Source organism: Rhipicephalus microplus, chromosome 2, assembly GCF_043290135.1.
Source record: "Rhipicephalus microplus isolate Deutch F79 chromosome 2, USDA_Rmic, whole genome shotgun sequence".
Lineage (NCBI taxonomy): Eukaryota > Metazoa > Arthropoda > Arachnida > Ixodida > Ixodidae > Rhipicephalus > Rhipicephalus microplus.
In genome coordinates this window covers 16500801-16521996 of record NC_134701.1, presented here as the reverse complement: position 1 = coordinate 16521996, position 21196 = coordinate 16500801, and the positions used below count along the sequence as shown (strand labels likewise).

General features: G+C 46.1%; 2 protein-coding genes across 5 annotated transcripts in view; one reads left to right on the top strand and one right to left on the bottom strand.

Annotated features, from left to right (window-relative positions):
• Doa (CDC like kinase darkener of apricot) overlaps nucleotides 1-21196 on the bottom strand; it is a 129902-nt gene that overhangs the window by 29693 nt on the left and 79013 nt on the right. For all 4 annotated transcript variants that reach the window (XM_037420312.2, XM_037420310.2, XM_037420311.2 and 1 more), the window contains exons 6-8: nucleotides 15811-15924; nucleotides 15654-15744; nucleotides 12122-12585 (exon numbers count right to left, since the gene is read on the bottom strand). In XM_037420312.2, coding sequence (XP_037276209.1) covers nucleotides 12122-12585; nucleotides 15654-15744; nucleotides 15811-15924 — 669 coding nt within the window. The remainder of the gene's footprint in view (nucleotides 1-12121; nucleotides 12586-15653; nucleotides 15745-15810; nucleotides 15925-21196) is intronic.
• On the top strand, nucleotides 7232-8535 carry LOC142796169 (uncharacterized). The gene is made up of 2 exons (XM_075886252.1): nucleotides 7232-8049; nucleotides 8121-8535. Exons 1-2 carry the CDS (start codon nucleotides 7232-7234, stop codon nucleotides 8533-8535), a joined length of 1233 nt encoding a protein of 410 aa, XP_075742367.1.

The window sequence follows — 21196 nt, the reverse complement described above, 5'->3', positions numbered from 1 at the left end:
GCGCCATTTCAGTCACGTGCGCCGTTTAGCCAATGGCAGTGAGCGCGGCTCTTCGTCTTTGAGGCCCCGTTTTTCGAGCCGGGGAAACGCTCAATGTTGCTTACTGAATAAAAAAAACAGCTGAAAACGCATTCTTTCAAACAAGACCAAAATGGCGCCGATCGAGCGCGTAGTTCCCGCGTATAGTAGAGCCGAAACCTGCGCTATTCGCCCTCAATTTAAAGGGCAGGACGCCCGTTTTCGGTTTTTTAAAGTTGAATAACGATAAAAGTTGATGGTATTCGGCTATGAAATTTTGTAAATAGGTGCGCAATGATGTCGGGAACGCGAAAAGAAGGTCCGCGAAAACTCGATTTTTTGGCTGATTTTCGGTCCCGAAGTGCCGCGTCCCCCCTTAAGCGTCATCTCAAGCACAAGAAGAGTAGCTGTATTTCACGCATGACCACTGAGCATAAAGTGTCCTGAAATAGCAAATTTTGAAGTTTGCTGGGTGGACTTTGGTCGCTGCAGCAGCACACGGCTTTTGCGATGCCTAGTCTCAGTGCATCCAGCAATGCGCATGCCAGCCACATAAATACGCACAAAGACAGGCAAGTGCAGACTTTCCGGAAGCCGAAGTGTGCAGCCACGCTAAAAATTCAGACGTTTTCGTGGCAGAGTCGACAACCCCATAGATGGAAATGTAGAAGAACGTCTGAAATTTCGGATGCCAAAACCTTTTGGTGCTCAGTTTTTCGGCCTGTCTACTCACATTTCAAGGCCAAAATAAGCCACAACTCTACTCCACCTACAATTTACGGGTTTGAATCTGTGCGATCTTGCCACCACGCAAATGTCCGAAAGTCAGCTTTGCCGCAATGCCTAAATAGTGTAGAAGCAGACCGAAAATGAAAAGAGAACACTATCACAGCACAGCGACGCGGTTTTTATTGATAAGCACTGGAACCGCACAAGGGTAGGCTGACAGCAACGCAAGAACCGCGCCAGTATGATTTATTAGCTGACATCACGTTATGGTAAGCATCTTCGGTTGACTGCTCGGTAGCATGGGCGTCGGCAGGGGGGAGGCAAAAGGGGCACTTGCCTTCACCCAAGTTATACCAGTGCTCTCTCCCTCATCCAGACGTGATGCAACACTGGTTTGCACCCCCTAAGAAAAAATCCTGCCGACGACCATGCTTGGTAGAGCATGGCATGGCGCAGTAGTAAGCATACTGCATGCTTTCAACAAACCAGAACCCAAAGACACCGCACCACAGTTCACGCTGCCTCTTCGTGCAACACCGCTCCACTAATGAAAGCAGGTCGTCATCGCCGTGTTCACGTGCTGTCAGGAACGAGATAGGCATCAAGAATATTTTAATGACAAAAACGAGCGTACGGCACAGCAAGCGCCCGTGCAGTAACAGCGGCAACATGTTTGCAATGTGCTGCACCCAACTGAAACGATCGACTTCACGCGGCAGCAAGTGGTGTTTGTCGCCAAAGATTTTGCTTTCTGAACTAGCACACAAGCAGTAGGAAGGTCCAAACAATTGGGACGAGTCGTCCGCTTTTGTGTTGGCAGAGTTATCACTCCTTAGCGCTCGATGCGTGACGGCCATAATTTAATCACCGCTTTGCTGGCATTGGCAGTGCACATCACGATTGCAAACTTGGAACTGGCAGTTGCAAGTGGTTAAGTGTCTTGCGGCAAGTTCCGAATGTATTTATAAGAAGCTGGCTGTGCAGCAAAATGCCTGATAAGTCTGGGAGCCACTAAAACTACTTCGGTCGTGGTTATGGTGATCTGACCGCTTGAGTAACGTATTGCAAGAGCGATCTTTTTTTTTACAGTTTAACCTGGCTCGAATTGCGTCGTACAGTGTCTACCGCCACGTCGTTTTCAATTGAAGAACCCCAAGTGGTTAGTTTTGTTTCTTAAAGTCGAAAAACATCTTTTAACGCAGGTTTGGCGCAGACTTGCCAAGTTTTGAGGAAATGTAGCACAATGTACCAGCCGGGGCACAGTGGCGCAATCGGCACAGAGATAGCATTACTGCATTTCACAAACAGCAGTACTTCTTTATCGGAACGTTAAGAGGGTTCCGTACACAAGCTCTCAAGCACTGTCTTGTGTGAACAAACTTGCACAGATACCCTGGTGCAGTGCTTGTCAAGCACACTCGCATTAACTACATATGATCGACCTTTGTGTAGTTTGGATGAACTCGTTGGGAGAGTTACAGCATTTTAACAAAAAACCTGAGCGACCAGGCAATTACATAGACCAGAGACGCACCTGAGCACAGTGTGTGTGCATTGGTAGTTTTTTTTCTTAGATGGAGGCTCATAGGAATGTATCAGGCCACAACAGAAGGCAGCGCAACACCATAGTTGCTGTTTGAGGAGACAACTTCTTCTTCGATCCTGCGGAAGAATTGCAAAGGGTGGCGTGTTCCCTTCTTTTACATAGTCTTCTACGGGCACAAATAATCACAGATTTAACACATGATCAAAAGAAAGTGTAATGAGATCGTGGCCAAGACAAACACGCACAAATTTATTAGCGTGAGTAACTTCAGGCTTGGGAATCGACAAATGCTGTGTAATCTGTGGAAGAAGCATTTTTTGCTACACTTCTGTTCAGGTGTTCACTGTGGTTGCAGATGAAGGAGCAACTTTTTAAGCTCTGATCAAAGCTAAAGATTATCTTCCCGATGGCTGCCAAGACTGCTGTCAGTTTCCATGGCGTGGCCAGGTTTTTCATAAATTCTATCACTATAACCTGATATATCCAGATATGTCTATGCTCCCCAACTTTTCTAGGTTCTCAAGGCTGGCAGACACCCTGCCCTTTCTTCCTCAAAGTGAATTACACCTACATATACAGTGATCCCATGGGGACTGCCGATTTGGAGCAATTTTTGGAGCAGTCAAATTTTAGTTTTGGAGCACTTTGTAGCAGTAACATATTTGTTTTGGTGCACTTTGGAGCATTTAAAAGCAAGTAATCTTGCCATTAAGAGCATCTTGGAACACTAAAATTTTCCTTTTCGAGCATTTCAGAGCACGTACTCTTCCAATCAAGAGCATTTTCGAGCAGTAAAATTGTTCTGTAGCATTTTGGAGCAGGTAATCTTGCTATTAGAAGCATTTTACAGTAGTAAAAATTTAGTTCTGAAGCAGGTAATCTTACTATTAGGAGCACTTCAGCATAGGTATACAGTCAAACCACATTATAACGAAGATGAAGGGGAGTCGCAATAACTTTGTTATAACCATTAGCTTTGTTATAGCCATTATCAATTTCTACGGACAATTGGCCAGCAAGAGAGAATGTACCGACTACGGAATATTGCAGCAGCCCACCGCACAGAGAAGATTGGCCGTCAGAGGGCAAAAAACTAGCAAAATAATAAAGAACAATGCACCTATGTTTTCGCCCAAGTTTGGCACACCAGCTGGAAGATTGGCTCGAAGAATATAGTTCACAATAGACTTTTACAGACGCTTCTTCATGTGGATGATTGCTTTTTAAGCTTCAGCAGCCATTTCGAGTTCCTCCTCGTAGTCATCGTAAGCACCAAAGAAGTGTCGCAGCCAGCTTGTCGCATCCAGCGCTTGCAGAGGCGTCAGTACATCGGATTCGCTAGCATTAGGCTAGGTGTGTCGACACATTCCTCACTGTCGTCATGCACCCCTGTTACCGCGCGCATAATTTCCGCATCTGACAACTCTTTCGTTGTCACCGCGTCAGCATCAGCACAACGTACGTGCAGAAAGTTAGGCACAACGCCAGCGTCAAGGAGATCGTCCCACGAAGTCTGGGCCTGGTCGCCCGCGGCACCCTCACTGGCGCCATCGCCGAAATCTTCACTACGTTTTTTTTCTTTCTCAACGCCAGACTCAACGGCTTTCAACATTGCCAACTTCTGCTCGATTGTTCTATTTTTGCACTTACGTTTGCCGCTGCTGTTGTCAATCTCATGTCGGGCGACAAAACTAACAGAGGTGGTGTTGCTCTTCCACAGCGAATGACAAGAAACAAAGCCGCAATCTCCACCGTCCCAGTGCGCAGCTGAAGGGGAGGAGGAGGCCATATGCGCGGGCTGGTCAATGAGTTCTACAGGAGAGGGGAGGCTGGCTGACGCACACGCTTACGTGAGTTGGTGCGCTGGCAAGTCCATTAGTTGGTGCGCTGGCAAGTCCAGTGGACACAGCGGCACCGCCGTGACAATGTCATCGACTTTCCCCTTCCTTGTGCAGGCTCTAGCTGGGTGCTTTTGAATCAGCGCTGCTGAAACTTTCACGGCAAATGGACACTGCCAGCCTGCATCGCCTTCGCTTCTACAAAACGACGTCCTAGGCGCAATCTTGGATGACACTCTTCTGCGGCAGCTGCCACACGTGGAGTATGGCTACAGCACATCTTCCCGCACCGTGACGTCACCAGCACATCCCGGACCCGCTGGCTTTCATGCTTTAAAAAGGAACGCTCGCTTCTGCAAGCATCAGTGGACACGGCGGCACCGCCGAGACAATGTCACCGACTTTCCCATACCTTGTGCAGGTTGGTGATCAAAAATACTGTTTTCGTAGTGATTACCTGTGCTTAGTGGTGTTGCCGTGTCCACATACTCTTCTTTGTTGTTTATCTGAATGTTTTGCCATTGCCAGCTTGCTAGTGTCACGTTCGGGTGATATTGGAGAAAATCCCGGGCCTATCACTGAAGAAAAGCTTAACGACCATATTATATGGGCCTGCCCCGAAGCTACTCACTCAGTTAAACACAGCACGAACCCTATATTCACAATCACCACGGCCGAGCAGTGGGAGGCTTTGCTGCTCAGCACGTGCCCGGAGGACCAGCTCTGGGCTGTCCGGCTGGCTGAAGACGCCGCCAGGATTCAAGGCCTGGTTGCCGCCTGAGGAAGGGGGTTACAGAGGGGCCCGTCTCCCGGCCCCCCGCTACCTTTGACCCCAGCAGGGACACTTGAATAATGTTTCTTCTCTCTCTCTCTTAACGAAATAATTAAGACACAAAAGGCGGTCCTGGAGAAAGTAACCAATATAGAAAAAAACCAAGCATTTTTTGAGGCTCTGGTAGAGGGCAGGCTTTCGAAAATAGAGGAAAGGCTAGAAAGTCTGGGCGAAGACCCACTCTGGCTTGCTATTGCTAGCCTTGAGAAGTTTGACAGTGAAGCCAAAACCCCAATAGCAACTGTTAGTCAAAAAGTTGAGTTCGTTACCAAGTCGTGCACTGACAGAAATTCCGTCCTCAAGCGACTTGACGATCTCGAAAACTGGTCACGGCGGAATAATCTTATTATCAGAGGGATTAAAGAATACATGAATGAAACTGAAGATGTTTTACGTGAGAAGGTTAACGTCGACGTTTTTGATAAGCTGCTAAACCTTAAAGTTAAGTCAGTTGAACGAATTCATCGCTTAGGAGCAAAACAGGGGGGCAAAGATAGGCCCGTTATCCTGAGAGTTACAGATTTCAGAGATAAGACTAGTATCCTACGAAACTGCTTTAAACTGCGTGGTAAGGAGGTCAGCATAAACGAAGATTTTTCTAAACGAGTTGTTGAGATACGCAGAAGGCTGTGGGAGTCTAGTGCTGAGGAGAGAAAAACGGGGGCCAAGGTTAAGCTTATTTTTGAAAAAATGAAAATAAATGATGCGGTGTAGGGTTGGAACGGGGATACTAATATGAGGTACATATGTAAGGCACCTCCCGAAACAACTGACAGGCGTCGTGATGGCGACCGACGGTGTCAGAGTAGTTTTAACCGGTTAATGTTAATAAATATTAATGTCAGAAGTATTATGAATAAAATGGCGGATCTTGAGGCTGTGGTACTAGAACACGATCCGGACTTTTTAGTAATGACCGAAACATGGTTGAAGAAAGATGTATTGGATGCCGATGTTACTCCTCCCGGATACAGAATCGTGAGAAGAGACCGTGAAACAAAAAGAGGAGGTGTGGCCATTTTAATTAAATATAATATATTAGTTAGTGTTCTTCCGCATGCTATTGATGTCGAAGCTCTTTGGATTAAAACTATGCTCAGTAATCGCTCGGTATACATTGGTGCTATGTATAGACCTCCGAACTCCCCAGTGAATGCACTTAACTTAAGGGGAGACGCGGGTCGAAAAAACGCGTTTTTCCAGAAATTTTCACTTTTTTGTTTTCAGTTGTATTAGATTCTTTCAACATTCATGTTTACCAGAAATAAATTTCAACCAATAATTCGTATCAGAAGTTACTGAAAAATGCGCTCAAGTAAGCTCCGGAGACATAGAAAATCGCTGAAATCTGCCGAAATCGACGTTTTCCCGGCCCCGGTATCTCGAGGCAGCGGCACCGTGCGCCATTTGTAATCACTGAGGCGGGTAGAGTTGTCCATGCTCTCTCAAAGACAGGCTCGGAAAGTCTTGTCCGGAAAGAAAAAATACTATAAAAAACCTTTTTGAACTCCTCTGCGTGCCGTTTTAATCGCGCGCCATTGGCTAGCGCAGCGCCCACTTGTCCCTTCGGCCCCGCGCTGCATCGCAATCTGAACTTCGCAAGAATTTATTCAATTAGTTACGCGATGAATCCTGCCAGAAAGCAGGTGTACAAAGTGAAAAAGTAGGGGACAAGTATGTGGGAAAATGTCGTAAAGCGCGTCGTCAGACTGCGGCAAAGGTGAACGGCCCGGAGGGGTATAGGCCTAACCCCAGCGCCAGCAACGATCGCGACAGTGACTTCGCCGGCGGCCTCGACGCTGCCGCAAACTTCGTCAGCGCCTCACAAAAAAAAAAAAAAAAAAACTGGAGTTTTTTGAGAAGAACCAAAGGCATGCGCGTGATGGCGTATCATCAGCAGTGCTGTGCGACATCGATGCGCTGACGGCACTTGTGGGCGGAGCGGAGTGCCCGTCTTGCCGTGAACACAAACTTGTTGTTCGTGAGGTAGCAGAACGGCGCAAAAAACTGTCATCCTGTCTAGAGTTGTGGTGCGAGAACAGTGAGTGCGCATCTGGTGTTCTCTCTTCGACACATACGTCGAGGCGTGTTGCCTCCGGCAAAGCCGCCGCAGCATCTGACGACTGCGCGGAGGTGGGGCACTACGGCAACGGCAGCTCGCGCGATAGCTTCGCGGCTAATGTGAAAGCTGTTGAAGCCTCGTGTGCCATAGGCATTGGACATGACCAGCTTTCGCGGTTTTGTGCGATTGTTGGACAAGCGAAGCCCATGCACCACAAAACCTTCCAGGCAATCAGCAAGACGGTTCACGATGCTGCTATGAAGGCCGTAACCGAAAATTTGAACCAGGCAAGAGCCGTAACAAAGCAAGTGGTTGATGGTAGTGACGTGGCCGTAATGTATGACGGAACTTGGCAGAAACGGGGCCATAAAAGCCACAACGAAGTCGGTGCGGCTATCTCCCTGGACACCGGCCTGTGCTTAGATTTCGAAGTCCTGTCGAATTATTGCCACGCTTGCAGTCTACACAACGACATGGGCTCTGAAGAGGAAATCCGGCAGGCCTACCACAGACCTGTCTGTGAGAAGAACACTGATAGCTCCACTCATGGCAAGGAAGCTGAAGCAGCACTACGGATATGGGAGCGCACTTTGCTGTGTGAGACTCCACTTCGCTTCACAACATTTCTTAGTGATGGCGACAGTAAAGCATATAACGGAGTTTGTGATGCCAAGGTGTACGGTGCAGGTGCCATCTGCAAGGAGGACTGCACTAATCATGTTGCGAAGCGCCTAGGCACTGGCATACGCAAATTGCCGACACCACTGCCCAGAGGCGAGAAGCTCAAGCCTGCCACCATTGAAAAGCTGCAGACATATCACATCGCCATCACGGGCAATAGAGGCAACCTACGGGACATGTACACTGCCATATGGGCGTCCTACTTTCACTCTTGCTCCCCTGATGGTGCTGGCAGCCACAACTTCTGCCCACCAGGCCAAGAAACGTGGTGCAAGCACAAGCGTGCTGAAGCAATGGGCGAGCCTGCACCACAGCATACACCACTTCTGACAAAGGCACAGGGCCGGGCACTGCTGCCCATATACAAGCACCTTTCTGACGAGAAGCTGCTGACCCAATGCCTTCGAGGGAAAACTCAGCACTGCTGCCCATATACAAGCACCTTTCTGACGAGAAGCTGCTGACCCAATGCCTTCAAGGGAAAACTCAGAACGCTGCTGAGTCTCTCAACGGCAAGGTGTGGCTGCTGTGCCCAAAAACAAAGTTTGCTTCCCGAAGTGCTGTGGAAACTGCCACAGCCATTGCTGTGCTCTGGTATAACCGGGGCCATGCAAGCTTCGAGGTGGTCCTGGAGGAGCTTGGTGTTCTACCACCAGCAAGCTTGACCACCCTGGAAGACTACAGCGACAAGAGGCGCATTCAGAAGATGAATGCCCAACAGACTGCAGAGGTGAGGGCTCACCGCCGCGCATCGGCCACGAGAGCTCGCCTACAGGAATCCGCTCGGAAGGATCGCGAAGGAGTTACATACAGTGCGGGTGAATTCTAGTCACCGTGGCCAGCTCCTGGACATACTGCCTGTAAATTGAACACACTTTTGAGTGTTTGCAAGTGCACCCTAATTAGTAAACATGTTTCAAACTTTCAAATATGTTTTTCTCATTTTGAAATTTTTGGCCACGGTCACATTTCACTCACATAGTTTCATCCCCTTATAATTGTCCTATTGCGATGAAACTTGGCACACCCATTCTTCAAGGTGTGTAGAGTGCCGTTATCTATTCTGATTTATGATACATAGCCATTATCAATAAAAACATACCAGGAAATGATACAAGGAACCCTGAAAAAAAGAAGTTTGGCAGATCTGTTCATTTTTTGTAGTGACAGCTTTTTTCCTCAATTTTAACCTCTTAAATGCACACAGTAGTTTATGACAAGCATAATAAGCTGTTACACAAACATCTACACAAAAGTTTTGATGTCGAAAAAGTGAGAGTAAAAATACCTTTGTTTTGCTATTGCATCTATAGTAACTTTAAAAGTAATGAGGCCATACAAAATCTGATAACAGTTTTGGAATCTACAAGAAAAAATACCTCTGTGGCTAAATTTTTGAAACCCTAACTTGAAAACTAAAGAAAAAGTGTTTTCGAGTAGCGTCTCCCCTTAAGAAGCTTTATGGATTCCCACCTGAAGCATGATGATAATATTATCCTTATAGGAGACTTTAACCTCCCTGAAATTAATTGGTCGACGCTCACTTCAGAGGGAAGCGAAGTCATTAAAGGTGATCAGCTGCTAGAGCTCGCTTTCTGCTACGATCTGACTCAGGTCGTCTCATCTTGTACGCGTGTGGGTCCAACCACTTCTTCAGTGCTTGATTTGATGTTCTTATCTGGATCACTGCTCCCGTTTCTTGGTATGTGTGAAATTGAGGATGGTCTTTCTGATCATAAAATGGTTTTATCGTCTTTAGATCTGTATGTCAATGCCATGCACAATGATGAAAAACTTATGATCCCAAATTTTAGTGCCGCAAACGACTTAGCCATACTAGAACATCTGGAGCAGTCATATTATTCATTTCTGGAAATGTATCGAACATATCGTTCAACAGAAGAACTGTGGCGGTTTTTTCATTCAACGATAATGTTTTGCATCCAACAATTCATTCCGAAACGTCATAAGAATGTGAGGAAACGAAACCCTTGGATTACACGAGATATAATACACACTAAAAGAAAACCTAAATGCAAGGGAAAGGCAAGCTCTGTGAATCCAAGCATTGAAAAAAAAAAAGAACGTCCAGGTTTTAAGTAAAAGCCTCTGGCAAAGTGTAAAGACTTCTAAAAATAAGTTTTATAACTCAACGTTAAAACAACTTCTGAAAGAATCCCCAGACAAATTTTGGAGGTACGTGAATCCTTCTACCAGGCCGAGTAGTATGTCTAATCATAGAAGTAGCAGGGATCAGGCAGAGGCGTTTAATTCCTTCTTCTCGTCGGTTTTTACAATCGATGATGCTACTGTGCCCAACATCAGCGATTTCTTAGATATGATTCCTATCCAGGATATAAGCATCACTGAAGAGGGTGTTCTAAACCTCTCGCTTCATATAAATACAGAAAAAAAATCCCTGGTCCTGACAATATTCCCAATGAATTTCTTTATAGATATGCCGAATGGTCATCGAAACTTTTAACATTATTTTTCAATCATCCATTAATAGTGGCTCTTTTCTCAGCGCTTGGAAATGTGCAAAAATCGTGCCCATACACAAAGGCGGTTTCGCATCTCACGCTAGCAACTACCGACCTATATCGCTTACAAGCACCTGTTCAAAAAAAGAGCACATTGTATCAAAGCACTTGCTAACCTATCTCGATAAACATACCAGATTTACTCGCATAATCGGCGCACTCGCATAATAGGCGCACCCCTAGTTTGGTCGCGGAAAATTCGATTTTTTTAAATTCCGCGCATAATAGGCGCACCCCGAACTTGGCCGTGATCAGAAACGATTCTACCCCCCAGCGGTACAGTTGGAACGCGGTCCCCGTACCCTGAAGAAAAAAAGAAGGCAAATCGACGAGCAAATAAAAAAAATTCGAAGTGCAACGACCTAACCAACATGTTTGTCGAAATAAAACTTGAAAAAAAAAAGCGTCCATGAGCAAAAAACGGCTGTTCCATCAATTACTGATACCCCCCAAATCGCCGCGCTTTTTGGAGGTCACGTGTACAACGCCGGGGGCTCGATCGCCACCACCATCAGAGAAAAAGAAAAAAACACCATTTTGCAAGCGGTGTGCGTATGTTGTGGTCGTGTATTGAACTTTGGTTCCACCATGGGGAAGTACGCGAGCTACACGGCTGGGTTTAAACTGAAGGCAGTGCAGTACGCGCTGGAGCACGGCAACCGGGCTGCAAGCAGGCATTACCGCCTTACGTTATTTTTAAACGTAAGACGCTCCCAAAGGCAAAATTCCCTCAAGGCATCTACGTCAGAGTCCAGGAAAAAGGCTGGATGAGCGCGGAACTCATCGTGGATTGGGTGAAAACAGTCTGGGGTCGGCGGTCGGGTGGTCTGTTGTTGCCGTCCATGCTTGTCCTGGACAGTTTTCGTGGGCACCTAGTAGATTGCGTACGAGATGAGCTAAAGGAGCTGCACACAGATCTGGCAGTGATTCCGGGCGGCCTCACATCGATACTGCAGCCTTTGGACGTGTCCTTGAATAAACCTTTCAAGGACAATGTTCGAAGGCTGTACACCACCTGGATGGCTGGAGGACAACATCAGCTGACTACAGGAGGTAAGATTAAGAGGCCGCCTGAGGAAATGCCGTGCGCTTGGATTGTGGAAGCGTGGCAGGCGATCTCCGACGAAGTCGTCAGGAAAAGCTTCAAGAAGACGGGTATCTCGAACGCACTCGATGCGAGTGAGGATGACATGTTGTGGGGTGCGGATGAGTCGGACACCGAAAACGAATCCCCGCTCGGCGAGGATGAATGTGTGATCTCCGACTCGGACTCCGAATAGGGAAAAGGAGGAACAGCTACGACTTTTGTGTAAATAAACTTTACGTGTGTGTGTGCAGTTGACAGCTCTCGCTTGTTCATTAAAAGGTACGTAGGTATGTTTGTTTCATGCTGAATTAATTGGTAAACGATAAAGTCGCCTTTTACTTGACAAGTGTGCAGATTTAAAGCGCACAGCCATTAATTCTCAAAGTCTACTTGAAATTGTTCCTTCTTCTTTCTACAAATGATGCCACATACCCTAGTTATCATGCCATTTACCCCAATTCACAGTTGTTGGCTGATTTGAGCATTGTGAGCTGTGGCCACCACAGGAGTGCAATCACATTGAAAGTAAGTCATGCGTTCGAAGAAAAATCATGATGCAGAAGTTTTTTTACTCCAAGCCATCTCTCCATGCTTATCGTCCAGCGTACTCATTGAGAATAGAGAAAGCACTCAGCTCATAACCGACGGATTCTAAAGACTCTAGCGGCAGTGAATTTCTGGGGCAATAAACAATTAATAAAGCCATTTGATGGTTACGTGAGAGTCCCTTCAAAAGGAGGCAGGCAATAGAATGGGAGACTCCCAGAAATGACAGCCCTACTCACTTGGTTTTGCGACACATGCGATAGGGCAGTGGCCCGAGGATGCGCTCCATCATGGCCAAGTGCTCCCGGTTGTCGTGCGTCTGGAACAGGGTGACGCCCAGGTACAGCTCGAACAGGATGCAGCCTACGCTCCACACATCACAGCTCTGGCTCCAGCCCAGCTCCAGAATCACCTCGGGGGCTCGGTAGTGGCGTGTCGACACAATGGTCGAGTGGTGCTCCTCGTCAAACGTGGCTGACCCAAAGTCAATCAATCTGATGCTGGTGTCCTTGACACGTCGCACGTCACGCTTCTTCTTGGCATTGTAGCTAATGTCGTAGTCCGAGTTGACAAATAGAATGTTCTCGGGCTTGAGGTCCGTGTGCGTCAATTGCTTCTCGTGCAAAAACATGACCGAATAGCAGAGCTGGTAGCCAATGTGGCGCACCTGCTCGATCGGGTACGGCTGGTAGTGGTTGTCCTTCTGCGCACAACAGCAACGTTCGGGCCTCAAGCACTTCTTGGCATTTGACACAGTGAAGGAGATGTCGAAAGAAAATCATAAGATGCGGAAAGACTGTTCAGTGGGAGGAGGGGACACAGATTACCAAATTCCGCCACATGACTACCATATTTAGTGAATTAGGTCGACTTTCTTTTTTCCGAAAATGTTGTTCATAACCAGCTATCAACCTATATTCATGACCAAAGGATGTCGACCTATTCACGATCAAACCTACCAAAAGAACAGAGATTATGGCGTTGAGCTGCCGCACCCGCTGTTCTTCAAGCGGATCCTGCTGCATGCACGTTATATACCGTTTTACCATGAAATCTGAAATAAAGACCCCCCCTCCCTGCCCCTTTTCGACTACTTAAAAAATTGAGAAATAAGTTTTTTAGGCAATAGCCGCGTACCGCCCCCGCGAAATGCAGCCGCGCTGCCGTGTTTGCGATGAAACTCATGATTTCCCTATGTGTTGGCCATGAAGTCCCTGGCCCGCTAGCCGTGCTTCCAGTACTGCCTTCTGGCACGCAGCCGCACTGGCCTGAGGCCTCGCTGTGGATGCCTCGCACTTAGTTTATTGTAAGGTCTGCGTGACGGGATGACGGTTCGCATTTGCTTTAGGCGCTGCGCCGTGCTCGCTACCGGGCTGCAGAAATTAGACGCCTTCTTCTTCTAACCACCACCACCATTTCGTTGTGCGCGGTTGCGACGATGTCACGTCCGCAAAGCAACACAGCTGACTTCAAGTGCCAAGTGATACTTTTTACCGAGGACTCGAGCAATTTTGCCATGCAGCGCGAGTGTTGTGTAAATGAGACGTTGATTAGGGGTTAGCGAAAGCAGCAAGGACAACGCCGTTTGAAAAATCGCGGATGCTCGCGAAGAATCCGATGACGACATCATCTTGCACATCTGATAAGGCAGCGATTAGGGCGCTGAGTTATGTAAATAAAGGTGTCCTAGTTTCAATTTCTCGGTTTCGAAAAAAAAAAAAAAACATTGGTCGACCTACATTCGAATATATTTTTTTCCTCTCGTTGAACACTATAGGTAGGGGTCAACCTATATTCGTGTCCGACCTATTTCCGAGTAAATATAATAATTAGGTTCCACTGGTAGAAATAATGAGAATAGCCAACATACCTCTTCATAGAGTGCTTGGCAATTCAGCCACATGACTAATTAGGTTCCACTGCAGGATAAATGATAACACACAGCATAGCTTTTCATAGTGTGCTCGGCACCACTCTCGGGAACTACACGCTCGAAACCATATAGTTGCAGTCCAAAAAGAAGCCAATGAAGGGCACAAAACAGAACATGCACTTTCCCAGTCGTTTGTAGCGTTTTACTATTAAAAATTACACTGCCAACACAACTCCTCAGCCCACTTTGAGTGTGGCGGCTAAGGTAGATTCACATTGCAGATAATGATATTAACTTGTGACAATCATTAAATCAAGTGCAAAAAAGGGCTACTACAGAATGAACAGAGGATATTCAGAATGGTAAACATTTCACTAAGTGCCATCACCTATCTTATTTACAGCATGACAAAGTGGAACTGCTAAGCAACAATGGTAGCAAAGCACAGTGCCATGTCAGCAATGAAAGGCCATCAGCCACAGGCTTTGAACAAGCCATTATTGGTGGCAGTTCGTCTATTGACTACAGAAATTGTCCCCGCATGTTGTGGAAGCCGAACTTTGTCAAGCAAGAACTCTGACAACCTGGATGTAGGTGAAGGCCATACAGGCCTTAATGAAACACACAAAAATTGTACACTTTCCTCTTTTGCAATAGGTAGCATATGACCCAGATATCACTGCTGGAAGCCTCGTTTGTGTGAGTACGCAAAAGTAATTTATTTTGACACATTTTTAGAGCACCCCTCGCATTTATGGTATCAAAAAGCACCGAGCTGGGCAGGTGAAGTTCCATTGGCAAGGTACACACAGCTGGCCATGTTACAATGCAAAACTGTGACCTGAGCACTAAGCGCGAGAGGCGCTCACTAACAACCAAGCCAGCACACGCAAAGCCGCAGGCATAGAGGAAAAAATCACAGGTGGTACAAAAGCAACCAACCAGTCAACAAGAACTCCTGACGTCGGCTTGTTTACATTGCCGCCACGTTGATGACAGCGTTGCGAGGTGCTTCACATCTTTCTTAGTCACGAGGCACACACATTAAAAGTGGTCTTAAATATGTTCTAGGCTATATTTGCTTTTGATATTTTTTATGTCTCTACATAAATCTATCTCACAAATTACCTCGCCTTCAAATTTTTGTGTCAGTGCTCCATTAGAAATGGATGCCTGAATGCCTTAGGATGCATCTTCAAACACAAAGTTGGATAATATGAGAGCAGATGATGCACTTATGCAAAATAAATACAGCGTTTCTTTCTAATGAATTTTTTTGAAGCGTTCTTGCAGCCAGGAAGCAGCTGTCTAGATTAAAACTCCTACTAGAAAACAGATGTCAAAACGCAGTGTGCGGTCATTCTGAGACAATTCAAAGATGCCAGAGGTTGCACAATCAAATGTGACTTCGGAGTGCCGCAATTCAAATTTCACCCCTTCGATATCAGAGGTAGTTCTAGTAAAACGTAGTTGTGCCACAATTTAGCATGCACTACAACTCAATAAAAATATACAATATAAAACACAGCCTAAAGTCAATACTTAGGAAGTTAACACAAATTCTTGTTAATTAATCACGTCAGTCAATGTATCTGCAGAAAATCATTACCCCTCTGACATAGTCCATGTCCAAAAAATGAGCCCAACCTGACTGTCACAGAACTTCGATAAAAAAATCTGTATTGTCTAAAGAAAACAAACCCTGTAAATACACATATAGAGAATCGCACAGATCGCCAATTGCAAAAACCCGTAGAGAAAGTCCCTGTAATTGCAGTTGCAACAAAATGTTCTGCGACGCCCAAGGGCCCATTATCGTGTGATCAAACATGGCAATGCCTGTAAGGAAGAATCCACAGCAAGGTGTCTGCCACTGTTACCAGAGAATTAGGACTCACCAGAAAGTCAAAAACACTGAGGCCGAGCATCTCGAAGGCCAGGCACATATGGCCATGGTAGTCAAACCAGTCCAGCATCTTGACACACAAGCTGCATGCATGAGTCAAAAGGGCACGTAAGACAATGATACCTCAAGGGTTCGGGCTCAACACTCACTGTTTGCCCGATGGGTCCCACTTGGCCAACCTCTCCAGGACGTTGATCTCTAGGCGGGCTGCCTCACGATACTTCTCCACATTCTTGATTATCTTCAATGCCATTGTCTGATCCCTGCAATGCAGGCAGAGCACCCAACAGCTATTGTACAGTAAAGGTTATCATAAAACTGGTTTTATCAGGCACACATGAACAGCATCTATCTATGCCCTGATGACTATCCTGTTTCACCAAAGCAACGACAATGTTTTGCTGTGGTGCTGGTGCCATCTGCAGCGGATGTGAAAGCCTCTTTGCTGTCTGTCTGGCACTATCATTCTAATGCACACTACGTTGTCTCACAGAGACATTTGCAGGCATTGTAAACATTACAACGCTGCCCTTCTTAACGACAAAACCCATCCCTTTCTGCAAAAAACCTTGACACAGCGAGATGGTGTAGTCAACCATACAAAAGATAACATGAACAAACTTTTATTTATCGTTTCTCAGGGCCACAGCACTGTCACAGCTCTGAATGATGACGCTTTAGACTCTTAAATTTATAATTACATAGCGCATGATTGTATGTAATTAAAAATGCCTCATGAGAGCAGCCAGTGGCCCCTTCCCATTCCAGGCATGCTTTTTGCATGAGGCCAGCACACTGTGGCACGGAACACTGCAGGGGATGCTAAAGAGCAAAATGACTGCAGATCCACGAAGCAAATGCCGATGATGGAGCAAAGCTAGGTCCTAAGATCCACGATGTCTACGTTTAAATCTGCGAATACTAGTGTAAACGACGAACTGAGTACCGTCTACTTTAAAATCATATGAGCGTTATGAACGCTCTATGTACGATGCCTGTAACACCTGTAACTTATGCTGTCGGGCTAGTAGGTGTGTAGCTATGTAAAACATCCTTGGCACAAACTTGATGGAAGACGAGAGAAAAGACTTTTTTCGTCTTCCTTCAAGTTTGTAACAACAATGTTTTACACAGTAACACCTGTGTTTCATTCTGACTGGGACCTATGACGACAATGGCAACAACAGACATTGTGCAAGCCTAAAGAGCTTCACTCCTAAACATTATTCTTTTCATATCAGTAAATTTTTTTTGAGGATACTAACAATGACATGCTTCTGTGTTGCAATGTGATTTCCCTTCGCAGGAAAAGAGCCCCGAATTCGTCAATGGGTCCTCCACGCTACAGCACTGTCTCTTCGCCTTACAGTGATGCGGTTTTGGCAGTGCAGTTGTCAAATGTGTTGCATATTCATCTACCTTGTAGGTGCCTCATGCTACACTTCCTCACAGCACTGCCTACGACTAGCTGCCTTGGGTAACATGAGCCTTGCTTGGCCATTGGTAGCGCACTAATGATACCATGCGACGGTGCCAGTGCACAATCACAACGTGGGCCGCACCTGCTTTTCTACATGGCGTTTGAGAAAGGCTGCGCGGTAAAGCAGACACAAAAGGGTTTTTCCATCTCTTGCAACTTCCTTGCGACACCGCTTAATAGCAAAATTCCTGCGGGAGCATGTCCACGTTGCAAAGTTGTCGATTGATTACAAGCTTTGAACTGAGATGTTTACTGGCAGTTTAATAGGAAGTTGAAATGGTCTGACAATCAGAACTTTGTGGCCAACAAGGATCAATTTTACTGCCAACATTGTTTTATTGAAATTATTGCTGCAGGAGTTTCACAATATCCCAAACAAAAGTTGGTTGAGCTCTGCCCATGCGAGCACCTTGAAAGTGGAGGCATGAAAACAAATGTAGTCTTGGGTTCCATTGGCAGAGCTGCACTACGTACCTGATGGAAGGTTCCCACCGCTCACTGATCCGAACAGAACGAGGCTTATGCTTTGAAGGCCTGTGTGAGTATAGCAACGCTAATAGTTCTGCAGCTGGTTCTGCAGCCAACAACCCAGCACAACGTGAACACCCAGCACAACGTGAACAAGTGTTCTTCACATCTTCACCCATAGCCTCCATGACTAGCTCCGGCTAGGTGTCACTTCCAGAGCTAATCGCAAAGGCCATGTTCCCCAGTACTGCTGTTGCAGATGATGTCACCATATTTGCCACAAAATGCTCCTTGTGTTCGCTTTTGAGAACTTCCACATTGGTTTTCAAATTCAGTAGGCATCAAACTGCACCTGTTTTTAAAATGCTTCAGCTTTGCTAACAAGTTCTACGTAAACCCGCAAAGTTGCAGAAAGGTTAAGAAAGGGAAAAAAGACAATCACCCTTTTGTAGCACGAAGCTACATGAACATCTGTACGGATTTCCGAGAAAAAAAAAAAAAAAGGCTTAGTTGCTTCTAGCTGTGGTCCTCTTTGGCTTCTACCCTCTCACTGTCCCTTTTACGATGCTATACTATACTATGCCATACTATGCTATACTATACTATGCCAGAATATACTTGCTCTTTGTCGGCTTATTTCCCTTTTTTTAATGTCTTACTTATCTCGCTATATCTCCCTTTGTATGTCACTTCCTTTATCTCCTCCCATCTCCGTCTATTGCTCCATTTCTTTCTATTTCTCGCTTCCTCTTTTTATATACTTTCTTCATTTTGCATTTCTTTTGCTTTTATATTTAAATTCTTCAATTTCTTTCTATGCTACTTGTCACTTCTTTTCCCTCCAATTCGCCCCCCCCCCCCCTCCCTTCTGCAATCCTTTGGACACAAGCATATAAGGAACTGAAGCTCAAGTTTGCAGAACGACGACAATGGCGCACCTGGCTCTGGTGGCGGGCTCCGAAAAATTTGGGGGTAGACGCGGGGGAGAGTGCAGGAGAGTCAATGTGTTTCGCCGAAATGGGAGCGCGTGCAACAGGCGCGGAACAGGCTTTTCAGTCGGTGCAGGCTTCCGTGATGGAAGAAGGGGCCACAGGGAAGCGTTGGTGAGGTCCAAAGTAATGTGTCGCGGGCTGCCACAACAATGCAGACAAGACCCATGGACACTCTCCACGCGTAAAGCTGTATCAGTTTTTAGCAAGTCACAGCCGAGGAACGCAGCCGTGTTCGGGAAAAATAAAACAAGCATGACACGAGAGCCACACAAAAAAAAAAGACTGAGGCAAGCACTTGAACTTGACTCACTTGGGTTAAGCTCAGCTTGCTGCTTCGTGGCGAAGTAAGCGAGCCATGCTCCTCCCGGGGCACGAAAGACATGACTTTGAAACGCCTCCGACATTTTAATGCCATGACCATATAGCGTTAGCTTTTATTTATTTTTTCGCATGCCCAAATGTTTCCACATGGCAGTACACGGCTGCTACTGTTAGATACCGCATCAAAACAACTATATTGTTTTTATATAACGCAGCACATCGATAGGGTACGCGGTTTTGTCAGCAGAATGAAACTTAATTACGTCGAGGCATACGTCGTAAACGGTATTGTCATGGACCTAACAAATGCATTTCGCAGTTACTCGGGCGTCCTCCTTTTCCGCCGTCTGCTCCACGTCATAAACTTGGCTAACGAGCTTTACTTTGTTAGATTCGCTTCTCGGAAGTGCTCGTCCAGCTCAGAGATCTTTATGAAGTCGCACTGCATGCAATGCATTGCGATGTGATTAAAACGCACCGCGCGCTTTCTGCACAAGCACGTAAGCGAGCGGCAGCGCATCGGCGGGAAGGAAAAACTCGCGATATGCATCCCCGATTTTTACTTTTCTACCAAAGATGGTGCTGCCTGTCCAGAGGCGCAGTGCCATCATGCGTTGCTTTGGCTTCCTATGCTATGCTATGCTAGTGTGCCTGAATCGCTGAGTAGTTACGGCACTAGCCTTTGGCTCATGGCTACACGCGTTCACATATTTCCTTGGCAAAAAAAAATCCTTTCCCCTCACTTCCCTCACCATCTCTTGGCTATTCTACACTACACCACATAAAAGGGAACTGCGGCGATTTTTCAATATTCATCAATTTCAATAAAACCTTGAACATGCGTTCTTGTCAGTACCGTAACGATATGCGCGAAATCATGCAACCGTAATCATTTAAGTTTTTTAGAAGAACAACTTTAAAATTGGTAGCCAATTCTGAAATCACACTTGTAAACGCGGGCCACTTAGTGCATGCGACTTTTACCCCGGAATTCCTTCCTTGCCCAGCAGATGGATGCAGTGCGGGCTTTCTTCTATGAGGCAATGGAAATGTGAGCACAGTCCAATTTTTACAGCTGCATAAAGGGTGTTAGACGTTCCTGACGTCGTGTCTTACACAAGCATGCACAATGTAGAGCAACAATTAGATCGATTCAGGGCATGTCAGATGCTTCACGCGCCGACAAGTTGAAGTTAAAAGTCGATACTTCTGTACTCAGATATTAGCTGCAATCATCGTTGAACTGGTAAGTGCAGACAAGCTGGCACAGCTCGATTCCGGATGGATGGCATTGCCAACTTGCTTTTCATGCGTCACAAAGGCGTGCGAGTTATGTTCACACTTTGTCCAGCCGTGGTGTTGTGGAATGAATTTCGTGACATCATCGGATACGGATTAGTGACGGCATCAGACACCCACTATAGAGGATGGAGCTGCTTAGCTTCCTGTTTTAACTCATCGTTCATTGCATAATTAAAACTATTGACAAGTGTCTTGACAAAATGAACCACCCTAGCTGTTGCAGGAGGGCTAATACTATCTGAAAAGGCATTATCCCACCATAGTCGAAAATGCACCAGAGTCACCCTAAATTTAAAGGGGCCCTGAAACACTTTTTCGAGTAACCATGGAATTATTTCACTTGGAAAGGCGCATTGCCTCGCAAATTCAAGGCCGCAAAAATTTTGAGAATCTGTTTAGTACAAGCGGAGTTACAAAGATTTGTCACACACTGCAATCACATTCTCTCTTCTCTCGTCCCGACGAAAGCGCTGGAAGCTAAACAGGCAGGGATGAGAAAGTCAAACAAAAACCGTCATGTGCGCCTCATGACCTTGAGCAGTTTTTTTTCCTTCGAATACCCAACTTTTTCAGTGCAATAGCGCGCGCACACGTGGAGAAGTTATGGCCTCTCGCGGTGTTTCAAAGGCCAGTGTAAAGTGGAGAGTAGTGGTGTTAGCGCAAAATGCAAACATGTCACTTCAGTTTAGTTGTTTGTTTAGCAGTTTGGTTTAGTTATTTAGCTTAATGTAGCTCAGTGGTAAAACATCGGACGTTTTCGAAGGTCACAGGTTCGGATCCTGCGGGTGGCCGGGTGGCAAGTTATTTTTTAATTCACTTTTCTTTCTCCACATTTGCATTAGAATGACTTCTGATAACATCCCCTTTGCTTTACCTGTCATTATTGTCTGTAAGTTTTCTGCTGAACATTTTGTAACTGGCACAAAATTGGACCATGAAAATGAGGGGAGAAAAGAGCCAGATGAGCACCAA

What these genes read in the sequence shown, in the direction of transcription:
- LOC142796169 (XM_075886252.1), top strand. Translation starts at nt 7,232, where the DNA reads ATGCACCACAAAACCTTCCAGGCAATCAGCAAGACGGTTCACGATGCT. An exon ending in CTTCTGACAAAGGCACAGGG is followed by an intron (nt 8,050 to 8,120) that starts CCGGGCACTGCT and finishes TTCGAGGGAAAA; the next exon opens with CTCAGCACTGCTGCCCATAT.